At 34.6% G+C, this 17,082-nt stretch overlaps 1 protein-coding gene across 3 annotated transcripts in view; it reads right to left on the bottom strand.

Annotated features, from left to right (window-relative positions):
- ARHGAP15 (Rho GTPase activating protein 15) overlaps window positions 1-17,082 on the bottom strand; it is an 818,431-nt gene that overhangs the window by 146,528 nt on the left and 654,821 nt on the right. For all 3 annotated transcript variants that reach the window (XM_074302035.1, XM_074302034.1, XM_074302036.1), the window contains one exon: window positions 8,506-8,640. In XM_074302035.1, coding sequence (XP_074158136.1) covers window positions 8,506-8,640 — 135 coding nt within the window. The remainder of the gene's footprint in view (window positions 1-8,505; window positions 8,641-17,082) is intronic.

Here is a 17,082-nt window from a genome sequence, read left to right as displayed (position 1 = left end):
ATAAATAACCATCAAGCACACTGATATCTTGTCTTCTTTGTAACTTTTTTTAATTGTGAAATTATAAATATATAATATAATATAATATATAATATATATAACTTTTTATTAATTATTAAATTCTAAATATATAATTATATATATATATATATATAAAACAATATATATAATAATAAAGAAAAAACCCTATTACTTTCTGACTGAAGCTGAAGTACATGGATTACTACCCACAAGTGATGGATTCAAACCTATTTCCTTTGATCTTAGACAAGTCTTCCTTTGGGCTTCAGTTTCATTTGTAAAATTAAAAGGTGTGACTAAGTACCTTCAGGTGTCCCTTCCAGCTCTACAGCTATCATACTTTGCAAAAGGATTTAAGTTTAGTCTGATCATTTTAGTCTGATTTTTATCTTAAGTATTAGCTCAGTTTTTAAAAATAGCATATGAGGAACTGAATTGTTCCTAGAGGTCATTAGAAGTCATTATAAAATTAATATCAATTTTAATTCAATTATATCTTTTCAACGTTTTCCAGTAGTTATGATATCCTCTTAACTGGATATAGTTGTGTTTTTTTTTTTTTTTTTTTTCTAAAGTAGTTGTTAACTTCAGGGTTTCAAAATTAATCATTTACATGGGACCACAAAAAATTCATGGAGTTGACATCCACTTATTATTTTATTAGTGATTTGCCTCATATACATGAATGATTTTTAATTTTAATACTGAGCAATTCCTTCACTAATAAAGATGCCCGTCATGCTGGAGATGTTTCCAGACAAGAAAAAATCTTGGTGTCATCCATATACTTAGACATTTGAAATCTTTCATTCTTTCTATATTGCAAGTTTACCTCCATTTCTGGCCATATATACCCTTGAAAAAGTCTTTTAAAGATCATATTTGATAATGTTATAGCTGACATGCCCTAAGTATTTTTAACCATGTGTTTTGAGTGTACTATTTCATAATAACAGCTATATATTATTATTAAGATAATATTACCATTAAAGGCTTGGGACTTTGTAGTTTGGAGTTATTGTGCAGTTTCCCAAACGAGTAGCAAAACCAGCTCCTACTCTTCAATTCTTGATCCAAACCATGTTGTCCATCTGAACCACTACATACAGTATTTACATTGTTTGGCTAAATTGATGCATTTTTCAGAGCTTTATTTCATAGTTCGATTAACATGTGACAAGTTCTTTGAGTGTAGGGGCTGTCTCACTTTTATATTTGTATCCCTAGTGTTTAACATAAAGCACTCACTTAATTAGTGATTGTTAGTTGATGGATTCACTTTGTTTCTCCAGTGTGAATAGTTAGAATGAAGCCTTTGCAATCCTGTGGATTTCACTTAGAATTCATAGAAGTATCCAGTGAAATTACTAAGAACCTGGTCTTCAATTATCCCCTGCCACATGTTTTTTTTTTTTTTTTTTTTTTTTTTTTTTTGGCTATGTCTAAACTGCACTATCTTCTGAGATGAAGAGGCATGAAAGAACCATTACGATAGAGGGAAATATGGGAGAGAGTGAGTATTGTTTGAACATCCTTTTTATCGAATTTGTCTTAGAAACGAAATATCATGAACACTCAGTTGGGTAAAGACATCTATCTTACCCTCTAAGGAAGAAGAAAAGAAAAAGAGAGGTGCTGATAAAAGAGAGAATAGATTGAGGAAAGTCATGGTCAGAAGCAAAACATTGGTGAGGAGGTACAGAATGAAAGGAAAGAGAGAGAAAGGTATAACAGAGAAAATAAAATGGAGGGAAACACACAATTAGTATCATAACTGTGAATGTGAATGAGATGAATTCTCCTTTAGAATTAAAATGGATAGCAGAGTAGATTAAAAACTGGAAATTCCCAATGTGTTGTTTACAAGAAACACTTTTAAAAAGTATATATGCATGCGCCCGAGCACACACAAACACACACACACACACACACACACACACACACAAGTAATAATAGACTGGAGCAGAATAGAGTATACTGAAGTCAGAAAAAAAATTTTTTTTAAAGCCCAGTAGCAATCCTCATCTCAGACAAAGCAAGTAAAACTAAACCTATCAAAAGAGGCAAGGAGGGAAACTACATTTTGCCAAAAAGGTATCACAGACAATGAAGTAGTATCAATACTAAACAACAAATATTCACCAAGTAATATAGTATCCAAATTCTTTGAGGATAAGTTAAGTGAGTAAGAGGAAGAAATAGACAGCAACATTATACTCGTGGGAGACCTCAACCTCCTCCTCTCCCCCCCTGCCCCGCCCCCAATTACATAAATTGAACGACAAAATAAGCAAGAAATTAAGAAGGTAAACAGAATTTTAGAAAAATTAGATATGATAGACCTCTGAAGAAAATTAAATGGAGATAGAAATCAATATACTTTTATTTTCAACGGGAAATACTCACCTACTTAAAAATTGACCATATATTAAGAAATAAGAATCTCATAATCAAATGACGTAAAGCATAAATATTAAATGTATACTTTTCAGATCATAAAGCAATAAAACTTTATATAATAAATTCATAGATAGATAAAATATTATAAATGAAAACTGAAACTTCTCATTCTAAAGATAAAGTGGTTATATAAAAATCATAAAAGTAATCAATAATTTTATCTAAAAGAATGACAATGAGATGTAGCTAAAGCAGTTCTTAGGGAAAATTTTATATCTCTAAAGGCTTATGTGAATAAAATAGAGAAAGATCAATGAATTGAGCATGAAATTTAAAAAGCTAGGGGAAAAAAACAAAAACCCTCAATTTAAACAACAAATTCAAAATTCTAAAAATCAAAAGAGAGATGAATAAAATTGAAAGACAAAAAAAGAACTCAAACAACCAAACTAATAAAACAGAACTGGTTTATGAAAAGAAAAAAAAAAAAACAATAAAATGGTAAACCTTTGGTTAATTTGGTTTTAAAAAAGAAGAAAACCAAATCCCAGTATAAAAAATGTAAATTTTAAAACTGCCACTAATGAAGAGGAAATTAAAGCAATCATTAGGAAATATTTCGTCTAACTGTATGCCAATTTGTAGACAATCTAAGGTAAAATGTATGAATAATTACAAAAATATAAATTGTTCAGATTAACAGAAGAAGAATTAATATTAAAGAACCTCATTTCAGAAAAGCAACTGAACAAGCCATCAATGAACTCCCTAAGTTTTTATGTATATTGTTTCCTCCCTTATAATGATAACTCCCTACAGGTAAGAACCATCTTTTCTGCTCTTTTTCAAGTCCCCGGTGTTAAGCAATGCCTAATAAATTCTTGCCATTGTTGTAGAAGATGCCAATAGAGGTACTTTAGGCTTATAAGTAGAGAAATATATTCTGGGGATGTGTGAAGAAGAACAAAGATAAAGTAACTTGTTCACTTACTGCACCTATATAATAAATAAGGAAAATTGCACATGGAAACAAAAGTATCAAACCTCAAAACACCATGTATTAGCAAATTGGTACATTGTAAACTGAGTCCAAAACTGCTGAGAAGAATCCTCCACCATCTGGAGGCTTGATCAGAACTTGGTAAATTGTTTATTTCCTTTTGTGGGTGGAGTTTAGGGCTTATGTTTTTAATATGGAAGAAATAAGTTCTATTTTTCCTCTCAGATAAATAACATAAAAGAGGAAACCAATATTCTTTCTTTATTCATTCTTTTTCTTCCAAATAGCCTAGGCTCTGATAACAATCGTGATTTATGAAAAGGCAGAGTGGAAATGTGGGAAATAATCTATGTCTGAAAGTGTCTCATGTAAGAGAAGTCACAAGAAAAAAAACCTGGAGGGGAAAAACCTGAAATGCATACTGCTAGGATCAGGACATGCCTCAGACTGAAAAGTCTGGGAATGGGATGGGGAGGCAATGGACAGCAGAAAAATGAAATAAAACAATTCCTGGAGTGGAAAACATTGTCATGCTGTGCAATATTTAAGCCTTTCAAATGAATAGTTATGTATTCCAGATTTTAAAGAAGGAGAGATATCCGGGAATATTCAATAGGCCTTTTGGAAATCTATTTAATTATGTTTACTTTCAGGAAGTTCTTCTTTATTTCTACCCTAAATTGGCCTTGCTGAAATTTAAGTCCATTTCATTTAGTAATTTTCTGTGAGAACGAGAACAGCTGGTCAGCGCTTCAGATATTTGGAGCCAGCTATTAAGTCACCCCTCAGTCATCTTTACTTCAACTAAATCATTTCAGTGATTTGTGCTGCTCTTCTCTTAACCCTCTCAAGGTCTCCTTTGTCCTTCAAAAACTGTGGAGGCTAAAATTGGAGAGCCTTTGACTTGAGCCTTGTACACCTGTATAGCCTTCCAGGGTGGGGGAGAAGGAGAAGCTGATACAATCCACCATCCTACTTCTTAGTTACTCTGGAAATGCTTGGTCTCACTGCACAGCTCTATGTCAGTAAGATTGCATTACCTATCATAAAAAAAGCTATAGCTGTGGGGTTTTTTCTACCTAGCCCCCATTTAAAATATGAATAATGGCTTCAGCATAAGTCATTTCCAAGGAATTAAGTCTTCTCAGTGAGTAGGTTAAATTCTCAGGAAATGACCTGTGGGTGACCCAATTACTTTGGCATTAAGGATGAAATTTCAGTTCAATGATTGAAGCACTTGGATTCTGAAGAATAAAAGAATCTCTTTTTAAAATTTTATTTTTTGTTACTTTAATGGGTATTATCCAATACAAGATCACTATGACATTTGCAAAGTATCATAATAATTCTTGTTTTCAATCCCAAAAGAAAACTATTTTTAAAAAGTAAATGCTTTCTGTTCTTCAGAATGTTTAGCAATCTTCTAACATCACAAGAGGCTATTAATTTCTGAGGTATACAAGAGCATTCTGTCACTTAGGCCAAAATTTTCTTGTGCTATCTTCTGGTGGCATTTCACTTTTCACCTTTTAACTTTAGCACTAATTCTACCAGAACTTTCATCTTGAGACCAAAAGAATATATCCAATCTTAAATATTGTTTAGAAAAATCCTGAGAAAAAAAGTAGAAGAGGAAGGTAAGAAAAGAATATTGTGTTCTCATGAGACAAAACTGTGGACATTGTAGTATCTGTCTAATGGAAATGGTCTCTTCCTAGCTATTGGAAGCTGGGAGTTAGGGATTTGGACCAAAACAATGGTCTGTGCAGCCTTACCCTGAATACATGTACCTGGGGCTCTGGGTGCTAGAATGCTACAATCACACAGCTGGCCAGGATATTTAATTTCCTGAAACTGAATGATGGGTCCAAGAGGGGCAAGTGATCTACTTTCTGTCATAAATAGAGTGCTGTTGTGCCAAATAATTAATGGTTTGACAAGGAAAAATATCAAATGAAGATATCACCCTTCTAGTTAGCCAAGCTTATAACTTAGAACCATTCTTAACTCCTCATTCTCTTTCTCTTCATATATCATCAGTTCTCACCTCCTTGATTCTATCTCAGAATAAAAATTGAATCTGTCCTCTTCTCTCCTCTCTATGATCATCCCTCTAAATCAGGATCCCTGACCATTGGGATAATTGCCATATAACTTACTGACTATGAAGCTGACTTAGACTCTTTCTCCTCTCTAATCCACATGCCACATAGTTGTCACACAGAAATTCTAAAGCATAGATTTTATTTTTTAATGTTAAAATATATTTTATTTTGTTTTGTTTTAATTAATTTTTTTATTTTCAAAACATATGCATGGATAAATTTTCAACATTAACTCTTGCAAAACCTTGGTTCCAATTTACTCCCCCTTCACCCACCTTCTCCCTTAGATGGCAAGTAATCCAATATAAATCATAGATTTTAACATGTAATTCTCCTGTCAAGAAGTTCCAGTGGCTCCCTGTTGCCTTTAAAATAAAATACGAACTCCTTAGCCTCATTTTTAAAGACCTTCATTATCTGGTTCTGGACAGATAATGGGCCATGGGATTAGATATTGCTTCCTCTTGTATTCTAAATTCTAGCCAAATTGCTTGCTGCTCTTCATGGTTGTGCATTCTGTTTTCTCTATGTGGGCCTTTGCTTAAGTTGTCCCCCATAGTAGGGCCACATTTATATATTATTCAGGTGTGCATATTGTTGCTCTTTGAAGATAAGAGTAAATTTATTTTTGTCTTTGTGTTGCTGTGTTAGCAGTATCGTCTCTGGTAAATAGTAAGTGTTTCACAAATGCTTATTGAACAAATGAATGGAAATGGAAGCATGAAGCATGATGGACACTTTTTCTCCTTGGTTTCACAATATAGAAGCAAAAGGCTATGGCAATGGGACTTTAAAGTAAGACCAAGAATATGCATATTAGGAAATATCTGCCTGTTTGCTAAAAGATTTGGATTATTATCATTAGTGTATATTTCTCTACCACTTCATCTGACCAGTAAGCCCTTCATCTTGGTCACTAGTAGTGAAAGCTACTTCCATTCTTCCCTTTATTTGTTTCTGTTTTTCTCTGTTTCCTTTCTCACAGATTACCTCTTTCAGTTGAATTCTACTGCAGGTTGTGGCTTCCATACATAGCCAGTGGCAAAATTTTGCCCACATCAACCTTGACCTATATTAACTCCATCCTTATTCCTTCCTGACCAAAACAATCAGGGACACAAGCAAGTGGAGGGCTGCTATGGAATGGTGCTATTTCCTGTGTCAAACCAAAAATTTTGTGTACTCATGGTAGATTATGACCATTTGTTTTTTCTAATTGGAAAAGGGACTGAATGGATTGCAAAAATTCAATTTGAAGATTGGCAAAAGAAATTTAAGTGTTATTTGTCATAGTAAGTCAGAACATAAGTACAACCAGGGTTGTATATTTGGTTGGTATTTTTTTTTTACCAAAGATATTGTACATTGAGTGACTTCCTTAAGTTTTTGCTGGTGAACAGTAATCAAAGCCCCATTGCATATTTGTCTCTTTTGTGCCCATCCTCCACTATTCTCTTTGTTGGTCCAATTTTTTTTGAAACATTTGATCTAGAGACATATTTAAATGTTCAGATACATTCCAGTTTTTCTATAAAACCAGAGATTGTAGGCCTTTAAATGCATGTTTTTTTTTTTTTTGTTTTGCTTTAAGAAACTACTAGAACATGAGAATAAAATCTGATCCTTGATTACTCTTCGCATTCTATGGGAGTGGATGAAATAAAAAGCTAGGAAATGCAGAAAAAAAAATGTTTCCCTCACCCTGAAAATCCATTGATGAGCATTGTCCTGCACTTAAAAAAGAAAAGAAAAAAGAAAACTCTGTAATTGTAAACACTAAGAAGAGAAAGATCTTGAGAGAATCACTTCTGCTTTATTCCCTTTGACATCAGTTTTCCTGGACCTTATATGAGTATGAAAATTTTTGCAAAATGAAAAGTGAATGAAAGGGCATGTTGACGAGTTTGCTGTCCAATGTGGGCTTACCAAATTCCCATTCCCATTAATAGGAGCTCTGCACAGACAGTCATCAAAGACCAGACCTCCTAAGTCGAGCTTTTTTTTTTTTTTTCTTGGAGATTTTTCTCGATTGGACTTTAATTAAGCTCCTGCTAGGCTTGCAAGCTTTTTTCCCCCTTAAAAAAAATGAGCCTGCTTGCCAGGCAACTTTTTCCAAGCTGTCACAATTCTCATAAGTGTACCCTAAGATATTAAATTTAGAGATGTGTTGGTTGCTTGCTTCTAAGAGTATCCATGGGAGAAGTTTCCTTACATTAAGAAAAAAGTAAAAATATATATATATATATATGTATATATATATGTATGTATGTATATGTGTATATAAATATTACTTTTTAAAAAGTGTTTTTTTTCTAAAAAAAAAAAAAGAAATAAAAACCCATAATTATAAAAAATTTTTTGATTGTAAATCTGCATGATAGCCATTGGGCAGAAAGAAATGCAACTTCTCTATGACATGTCACCAGTTTAATACAAGGTAAGAAGTTTTTTATCATTAAAAATATACTATTCACATTGTCCACAAGTCAATCACAGCTGGTTACTTACCAGTGTTGGTGGGAAAGGGTAAAGAAAAGAGTGGACAATGTACTGCCTCAGTTGGTAATTTAGCAAACCTTTAATGAAATGTCATAAGTTACTGACCTGAACAAAATGCACCCATTTTTAAAAGTCTTTTGTACTCATTGGAATCCTGAAAACAGACTAGATAGAGGCTAGAATATAAAGGGCGACTCATTTAAGTCAGTCTCCATGGAAAGTTATTTGTTTGCATTTCATGAGGCCTGTTTTAGATAAGTGGGCCAATCTAGACTGGGCACATTTTTTTTTAACTTAGACAATATGCAAAGCCTGAAATAAAAAGCAATCAAATACTACAACAACTGAAATGGAAGGTAGACAGCCCTGGGAATGTGTCTGCTCTTCTTTGATTATTATTATTATTATTATTATTACTATTGTTATTAGTATTTTTAAACAGGCTATTCCACTAACTGCTCCTGAATGTGAGGTACTTACTTATTGCCTCCACAAACTGTTCAAAGAAGCAGTATGGGAACAGCGGCTCAGGCAGCTCCCGGAAAAACATCTTCAGTGCTCCGGTGACAACGTGGATGTCCTCCCACTGGCTGTCGTCCAAATTCAGCTTCTCTTCTGGGAAAACACGAGGAGAAATGGAACAACTGGTTTTAATGAAACAATTACAAGACACTAATTATTATGTTAATGTTTGCCTACTATCATCAGCAACCGTTAACAGCCTTCTGCACCTAGAGGTTTGGTGCTGTGCATGTTTTTTTTTTCCCTTTCCGTAGGAAGGGAACATTTTCAATGGAATACCATCTGTAGGAATGCAGCTAACAAAAAAACAAGAGACACAAAGAGACAGTGCCATTGACACAGTATGTCAGATACATTTATTCCCATAATGCATCAGTATGAAAATTAGCATCACAGCTCAACATGATTCAAAGCTATTTGGTTTTGAGGCCGAGGGGCTAAGAGTTGCCAGTGATGGCCGGCTCAAGGGACCGGCCTAAAGGCCTTGCTGAGCCAACAGGAGACATATGCTAAACATGGCAATAGAAAATGAGTTATTGCTTTACATGTGTTAGCCTTGCTATGTACAAGGGAATAATGGGTAACACTTTTCTCCTTTTTTTTGCCTGAATGTAATGTCAGCAAGGAATAGAGTACTGTGAGAGAAAGGACATTAATTCCTTCTTACTGCTTCAAAAATATTTTGTTTAGTTTTCATCTCAGGGAAGAAGATTTGCCCAGCAACAATATTAGACAGACCCCTGTTGGCCTACGCAGGCTATGCAAAGCTGTCAAAAATGATAACAGTAAAGACAAACCACAAGCACTTACCAACTCCTTTTAGAAACGACAAAATGTTTGCTTGTGAAGCCTGAGTGAATCGAGAAATTTAAATATTAAAGAAACAAAATCAAGATTTTAATAGAAATAAAGCTGTGCTGGGGAGTTATTTTTTTTCTTCCATTTCCAACTTATGAAGGTGAAGAAAGGTTCTTACCCAAGAAGAAGATCTGTGGGAATTCACAGGGCCTGATGCTACTGATTTATGATGGCAAGGAACAAGGCATCCAGGTGATATTGCTATTCAAAAAGGGTTACATTTCTCCTAGTGCAATTTTGAAGCAGATCTTTTATTTTGTGTATAGCATTTATATAGTAGAGTAATCATTTCATGAAGCCCCAGGTTTATTTACAATAGAGTAACCTGGGCATGTATTTACCACTCGATTGCTATTAATTATCAATATTAATAAATAGGCTATTTCAACTCACACTCATCTGGTTCTGATATTACCTTTTGACATTGGCTTTATGATTGTTTTTGCAGCATTGAATTGAATGAGATAAAAGGACATAACTAAGTGTGAGCATCGTTAATAGTTTTTCTTTGTGTGTGTATGTTTTTTTGGGGGAAGGAAAATAGGGGAGAAGCTGAGACTCAAATCAAGATTGTATTCTTTTTCAAACATGAGTGAAAGCTATCTGAAAGTGGTTTCCAAATGAAATACATATGTGTGTATATATGTGTATATGAAAAACATGTATATTTTTACCATCTATGCTACTGGTAGAAAGTTACAATCTTTATCTAACAGGATGTAGCACAGAGAAGAAACAAAGGTGAATCTGTTTATTTTATTGGAGTTACCCCCTGCCCCTTCACTTTTTATTCTTACCTTTCTGGCTAAACAATGATTTTGTCCATAACTAAATAAGCAGAAGAGACCTTCTTTCCACCCTGTGATCATTTTTGATTGATCGCATTTCAACAATTAGTCTTTTATTTGGCTACACACTATTGAAATAGATCGACAGCATCTTAGCAGGCCAGCTTTAAACAGTCAACTGTTAACAATAGCATCAAAAAGAGAGACCTGATGGGGTTTACTGTCACTTTAAAGAACGGGGTTTTCACATTGTTGAAATCTGTCAGATATTTTGAAATGTCCCTCTCACTATGGTGCCACACCCCCTGCGTGCCCTTATAATAAAATTGGTTTTACTCCTGATTAAATCATTTTCTCCCTACCCACTACCATACTTCTCATAATGGACCTGTGTGCTCTACAGCTGGTGTTCTTCCCATGGTACCAATTCTTACTTTATCTTTTAAGCACTTTGCTGCTAAGATCTCATGCAGAGTGCTTATGTTTTGTTAAGAGCTTCATTCTTAGAGAAATAGCTTAACACATGTTCTAAAAATGTTGTACAACTTATTGCTTAAAACACATTTAGAAAATGTATAAGTACTGTAGCTTTGGCACCGAACTTTAAGTGGAAACCTTAAACACACACAGACACACACACACACACACACACACACACACACACACACACACACACAACTCTGTCTCTACCACACATTTGTCTGAAATATCTTAAGCAAAATGCTTCTTCTCTAGATTCTCTTGAGTCTCATTTGCCCAGATTTTTGTAGTCTAGAAGATGCCAATGAAATGTTAGGAAGGTATCTTTTATAAGAAAAAAGGTGTCATTCTACCCTAAGTAACAAAACAATTTTTAAAATGTTCATTAGGGTAGGCAAATTTCAAGAAAAAAAATCAAGCAAAACCCCATGCATTCCAAATCAGTTCAAGATTATAATAATATAGAAACAACTCTGTTCTATAGCTAAAATAAATACCACTAATCATAAGAAGCATTTTGCTCTCACCAGTATCAGTGCCACATGATGCCATTATAAGAACCTGTCTGAACTTTATTGTCCTGAGAGGCATACTTAACTTTCTATTACTGACTGAAATATTATGCATTCTTTGATAAAAGGATCAAAAGAAACCCAGTGAAAGAGTGCTAGATTTTTAATCAGATCTTAAGTTTGTATCTTGATTTTAATGCTTATTCACCTAAATAATCTTGGGCAAATGATTTAATCTTTCTGGGACTTGATTTCTTTATTTGTAAAATATCCCTTTCAATTCTAAATATGTGTTTCAATGAACTACAAGAAATAACTTGCACTAAAATTTCCACATGAATTGCATAGGTTCTTAGAGAAAATCTCTTGCTATCTAGCTTATGTGTGTATATATATATATATATATATATACACACACACACACATACATATGTATATATATATATACATATACATATGAATATATGTGTGTGTACATATGTATGTATGCCTGTATAATTCACACCATATAAATTCAGCATTCTAGTGACATTCTGTTATTTCAGAGATTAAGATTATGTGGTGTTGATTTTTTAATAGTTTATTCATGTACATTAATACATTCCTTTCTCTAAGAAAGATTTGATCCTGGAAAAGTGAAATTTTTTTCCCATAACTCTTCTATAATAGGTTTCATTTTAGGGGATAATTTACCTGTGATTTTATGCTGTTTGTTAGCCCTGAAAGGTGAGGTTTCTTATACACCAATATGGTTCCACCATAATTAGTGAGCTAACTAGCCATGTCTGTCAGACTCACCATGTAGCATAATATGTTAATTTTATACCTGTGACATGCATAGCATCAGAGCTTTAGAATTAGAAGAAAGTTTAATAATTACCTAGTCCAGCTCCCTCCTGAGGAATCAGAAGCCCCATTTGAGATCCTAAACTGAGATGATAATAATAATGATAATAGCTAGCATTTATATAGCAATTACTGCTTCAGGCACTGCACTAAAATTCTTTACAAATATAATCTCATTTGATCCTTACAGTAATCTTGTGGGGTATGTGCTATTATTATACCCATTTTACAGTTGAGAAAACTGAGGCAGGTTACTCAGTGACTTGCCCAGGATCACATCACCAGTAATGTGCCTATAGGACATACAATTTGTGGTGTCTACAAAACAGTGGATGGTGTGAGACTATAAAAACTAATTTAAAAATTATAAGAAATCATCTGTTCGGAAAGGTTAATTGAGCTAATAGGAATTGATGAGATCACCAAATGAGATGATATGGAAATGGTGAAAAGAAGTTCCAGGACAAAACTATAATTGACCTGGTTGACAATCTAGCAGAGGAGGCTAAGAATGAACAGCCAAGAGAAAGCAGTTGTAAAAATCTTAGAGAAGGGATAGTTTGTAGGAAAAGTTTATCAAGGGTCTCAAGTGCTACAGAGAGATCTGAAATGAGGACTGATAGTATTCTATTAAATATGGCAATGAAGGGAGCACAGGTAATTTTGGAAAGAACAATTTCAGTTGAATCAAAGAGGAAGAAGCATTTAGAAGGAAGTGAGAGGCTATTTTTCAACTAGACTAATTTAACTTACAAAATTTCACTTAAGACAAAGATCATGTAATTTGGGATGGAAATAATTGTAATCTGTGGACCATGAGAATGAGCATTTAGTTCCAACCCCCCCCCCCCAGTAATATTTTGTATAGCTTTTCTCTAGCTGGTACTTCATTTTCTCATGTGTATGTTAATCTTATAATTTTCTAAGGTCCCAAATGCTTCTGGCATTTGATCTTTATTACACACACACACACACACTTTGGTGCGGCAATTGGGGTTAAATGACTTGACCAGAGTCACACAACTAGTTAAGTGTTAAGTCTGAGGTTGGATTTGAACTCAGGTCCTCCTGACATCAGGACAGGTGCTCTATCCACTGGGCCATCTAGATTCCCCTCATTTTTATTATATTTAAAAAGTTCCTAAACATTATGATGGCCTCAATAAATACTTGCTGACTGACTTAGTCATGGGTACAAAGCAATTCCATCTTGAAACTGCTTTAATATCACTATCAGAGAAAAAAGATTTTTCTCATCCTAAAGCATTTATCAAAAACACATATACTTGGTCCTTCCTGGGTACCACACAGACGTAGTTCTGTAGATATAGTCTCTGATTGGCAGGAAAATCAACAGGAAAGTGGGAGAAAATGGTAAAGCAATCTTTAAGATCTTGTTTTGTGGTTGTTTAGTTATTTTACAAATAATCAAACAAAGAGTCTGATTCTTCATGACCTCATTTGGTATTTTCTTGGCAAAGATAATAGAGTTATTTACCATTTCCTTCTCCAGCTCATTTTATAGGTGAGGAAATTGAGGCAAACTCGATTAATGTGTTTGCCCTTGGTCACACAGTAAGTATCTGGGGTCACATTTGAATTCAGGTCTTCCTCACTCCAGACACATCACTTTATCCCAGCTGCCCAAATTGTTCAGTTGCATTTCACTCTATGACCCCATGAACCATACTGTCCAGAAGATTTTGTTCTTTTGTTTTAGCAAAGATATCTTCTCTAGTAGATCAAGGCAAACAGGAATAAGTGACTTATCCAGGGTCACACAACTAACAAATGAATGAGGCTGAATTTGAACTCAGATTTTTTTTTTTATCTCTATGTCCAGCATTCTATCTACTAAGCTACTTAGCTGCCACAAGATCTTACCTACTGATTAGCCTCACTATGACTTTTTTTGGAATTGCTTACATTTTACAGCTCTTTAATGTTTACAAAATGCTTTGCTACACAAGAGCTTGCTCCCACAAGGATTATTATTCTGATTTTTCTCCTAAAGAAATAGTTCACAGAATTGAACTGATCTTCCTAAGGTCATTCCTTTAGTTAAGAGGAGAATTTAATTCACATCTTTGGAATCTATATCTAATATTTTACTATAGCATGCTTCTATAGATAGTCAGTGGCTGGAATAGCTTAGTTGGGAGGATGTTAGACTGGAAATCTAAAGGTCCTTGGTTCCATCTTGAGTTTTGGCAGGATAGAAAATCTACAATCTGGTTGACCCCTAAATAGCAAGTGTTGTTAACCTCCAATCCCTTTGGAAATTGGGAGCAAGTAATCAGAGAAAGGATGGGAGATGGATAACATTGGAAGATGAAGGAGAGGAAAGTGATAATTCAATGTAGGGGAAATGGCATCAGACTAGAAACTAGGAAATTTGGGTTCTAGTGCTGGTATCCTTGAGCAAATAAGCAGCCTCTGTGTTCACTTTCTTCATCCATGAATTGGGAATACATGTTTTACCAATTTCTCAGGACTATTATGAAAGTAAAATAGCTTCTATATATGGAAAACACCAGGAAAATCTAAAAGAAATATGAAATCTTAGTCCAGTTTAATCTTTAATGGTTTAAATTGTTTTAATAGCCAAAAAGGACTTATCCATGATCAAAAAGCTGGTGTCCAACATTAGATCTGAAGATTTGTATTCAGATTCAAAAATCTCTTTATTTTGAGTTCAGTATCCTATCACTATATCATGTCTCAAGTCAACAAACTATTATTTTATGGAGTTGAAAGAGCATAAGATTGTGAGTATTATAGAGGGCTGGAAGGACTGCAGAGAGCTGGGACTCTGAAAAGGTGTGCTTGAATCCAGAATAGCAGAGTACTTAAGGCTAAGTCCCTACTCAATGTGAGATAATGACTCTATAAACTTATACTTAGGTGATATGGTGATTTGATGACTCTCCTCACCATGGAATGTGTGTGCTGAATGTGTTGTGGTTAGGTAATCATAGGAAACGATTGGAGGGCTGAGGGGAAGAGTCAGAATCTCTCTGCCACAGCTCACTCAGCAGGGGAGACTTCAGACTCCACGTTCCAGAGTCCAGGATCCATCTTTGACTAGACAAGGAGCAGCTTGCCTGCCTCCTTCACTTATCCTCCTAAAGACCAAGGACTTTGATCCTGACTCTGCTGATCCTGAGGCCCTGCAGAGAACTACCCTGGACATACAGAGTATGAGTAGAACATAGTCTTCAAATTTAGTCTCTGCTACTCTCTTATTGATATAGGTGATCACTATAATTGTTTTGGGTCTTACTTCTTAGCTGTAAAATTAGAGGATTAGAATAGATGACCACTGACTATTTTCTAAACATTATCTCTGACAACCAGTGGTGCAATATTTGCAAAGCCAGATCTCAGAAATCAAATCCTTCCTCAGATACTTAGAAGCTGGGAAAATCCCTTAATTTCTGCCTTTCTCAGTTTTCTCAATTGGATTTACTTCCTAGGGTTATGGTGAGGATCAGATTGTTTGTCCTTTTTTCTCAAAGAAGAGGACTGATGATTTTAAAAGAGTGATATCTTGATTTGCAAGTGAATTAGATTTAAGTGAAGTAAGTCTATGCAATATCACCAGCCTCACTTTCTCCTCCTTTGACTCTAGTGGCAATAGTACCGGATTACTGAAGAAGGCTCTAGTTGCAGTGGGAAACCTTGGCCTTTTAATATTAAGGTCTTCCCCAAGTCTTAGTTTGTCTGAGGCAATATCTGCTCAGTTATTTAAGCTAAGTAAAAATTGAAGCAAAAGATGACCTCAAAGGAATTAATTTGGGAGGGGAAGACCCTCTGAGTTTCTGATAAAACAGAAACAAATGCTATTTATACTCAGAACCATTAAACACCAAACAATGAGGAAGTGAGGCTTGGGCTAGGACCTATTATGGGCCAATCAGTGAGAGCCACAGTAACTAGGATTTAAAAACATAGTCAAGCAGTTCCCTTTGAATCCCAATGGGTTTTATCAAAGTCTGGTTTTCCACAGCCCAATTTCAAGAAATCATAAATGAAACTGCCTGAGACAAAAGAGTTAATTGTTCCAGTTTTTCAAAGAGAAAAAAAAAAGATAGAATAAATAAGGAAGAGAAAAACATTCTAAGCACTCTACACAGTGATAGGAATTTAATAAGTATTTGTTTCCTTTCTGCCTTCCTTTTTCCCTTCCAACTCTGATAAAAAATGCTAAGCTAATAGTAATTCTGAGAAGCAGAAATGAGCACAGATACACTAACACTTGAACTACCTATCTATTGTATTGTATACTTCTAGAGTGGAGAATGCTGTTTGTTGTTCTTCATCATATTGGGGGGGGGGGTGTTGCCATGACATTCAAGTGAATTGGATTTAAGTGAGGGAGGTCTATTCAAAGATAGCAACCTTATTTTATCCTTTGGAGTCATCTTGGTCCAGTGGCAAGATATAGATCAGGAAGTAGAAGATGAATATCAGGGTTTATTTCATTTAAATCCCTTATTCCCCCCTCCCCAAAATGTTATTTTAATATGGTAGGCTATCAGTGTATATGTTGATCAAAATATGGATGCAAGTGATTTCAGTACACTATTGAATTGTGGATAACATTGAATCCCCTGTATGTATCAACACTGAGAAGCTGTCACAGTTTTCCCCCCAGGAAATATCTATCATGGAATATATTTAGCTTCTTTTCAACTTTGTTTTTGCTATTAAAAGAAGTAATAAAAGGAAAAAAGTAAAACACACACACACACATCAACTTTCCAAGGATAGTTAGATAATAGTTCTGACCCTATTAATGTAACAACAAGGACCTATTAAAGAAGAAATTCTCATAAAAGACCCAGTACTCCTTCTAGGACAGATGACCATTTGGAAACTTTATCTGAAAAACCTGCTGGGTACATGAAAGACCTACCAGATATAAAAGGGATGCCAGAGGCCCCATTGATCAAAAAAAAAAATGTTGTTAGCCATAAAAATCAAAATGGAAGATTAGATATCAGAATGGATAAAACAGCACTGTTTATCTACAAGGAAGGGGATGATTT

The sequence above is a fragment of the Sminthopsis crassicaudata genome, chromosome 3 (genome assembly GCF_048593235.1).
Source record: "Sminthopsis crassicaudata isolate SCR6 chromosome 3, ASM4859323v1, whole genome shotgun sequence".
Classification (NCBI taxonomy): domain Eukaryota; kingdom Metazoa; phylum Chordata; class Mammalia; order Dasyuromorphia; family Dasyuridae; genus Sminthopsis; species Sminthopsis crassicaudata.
Note: the sequence above shows the minus strand (reverse complement) of the source record. Positions and strands in the feature narration are given on the sequence as shown.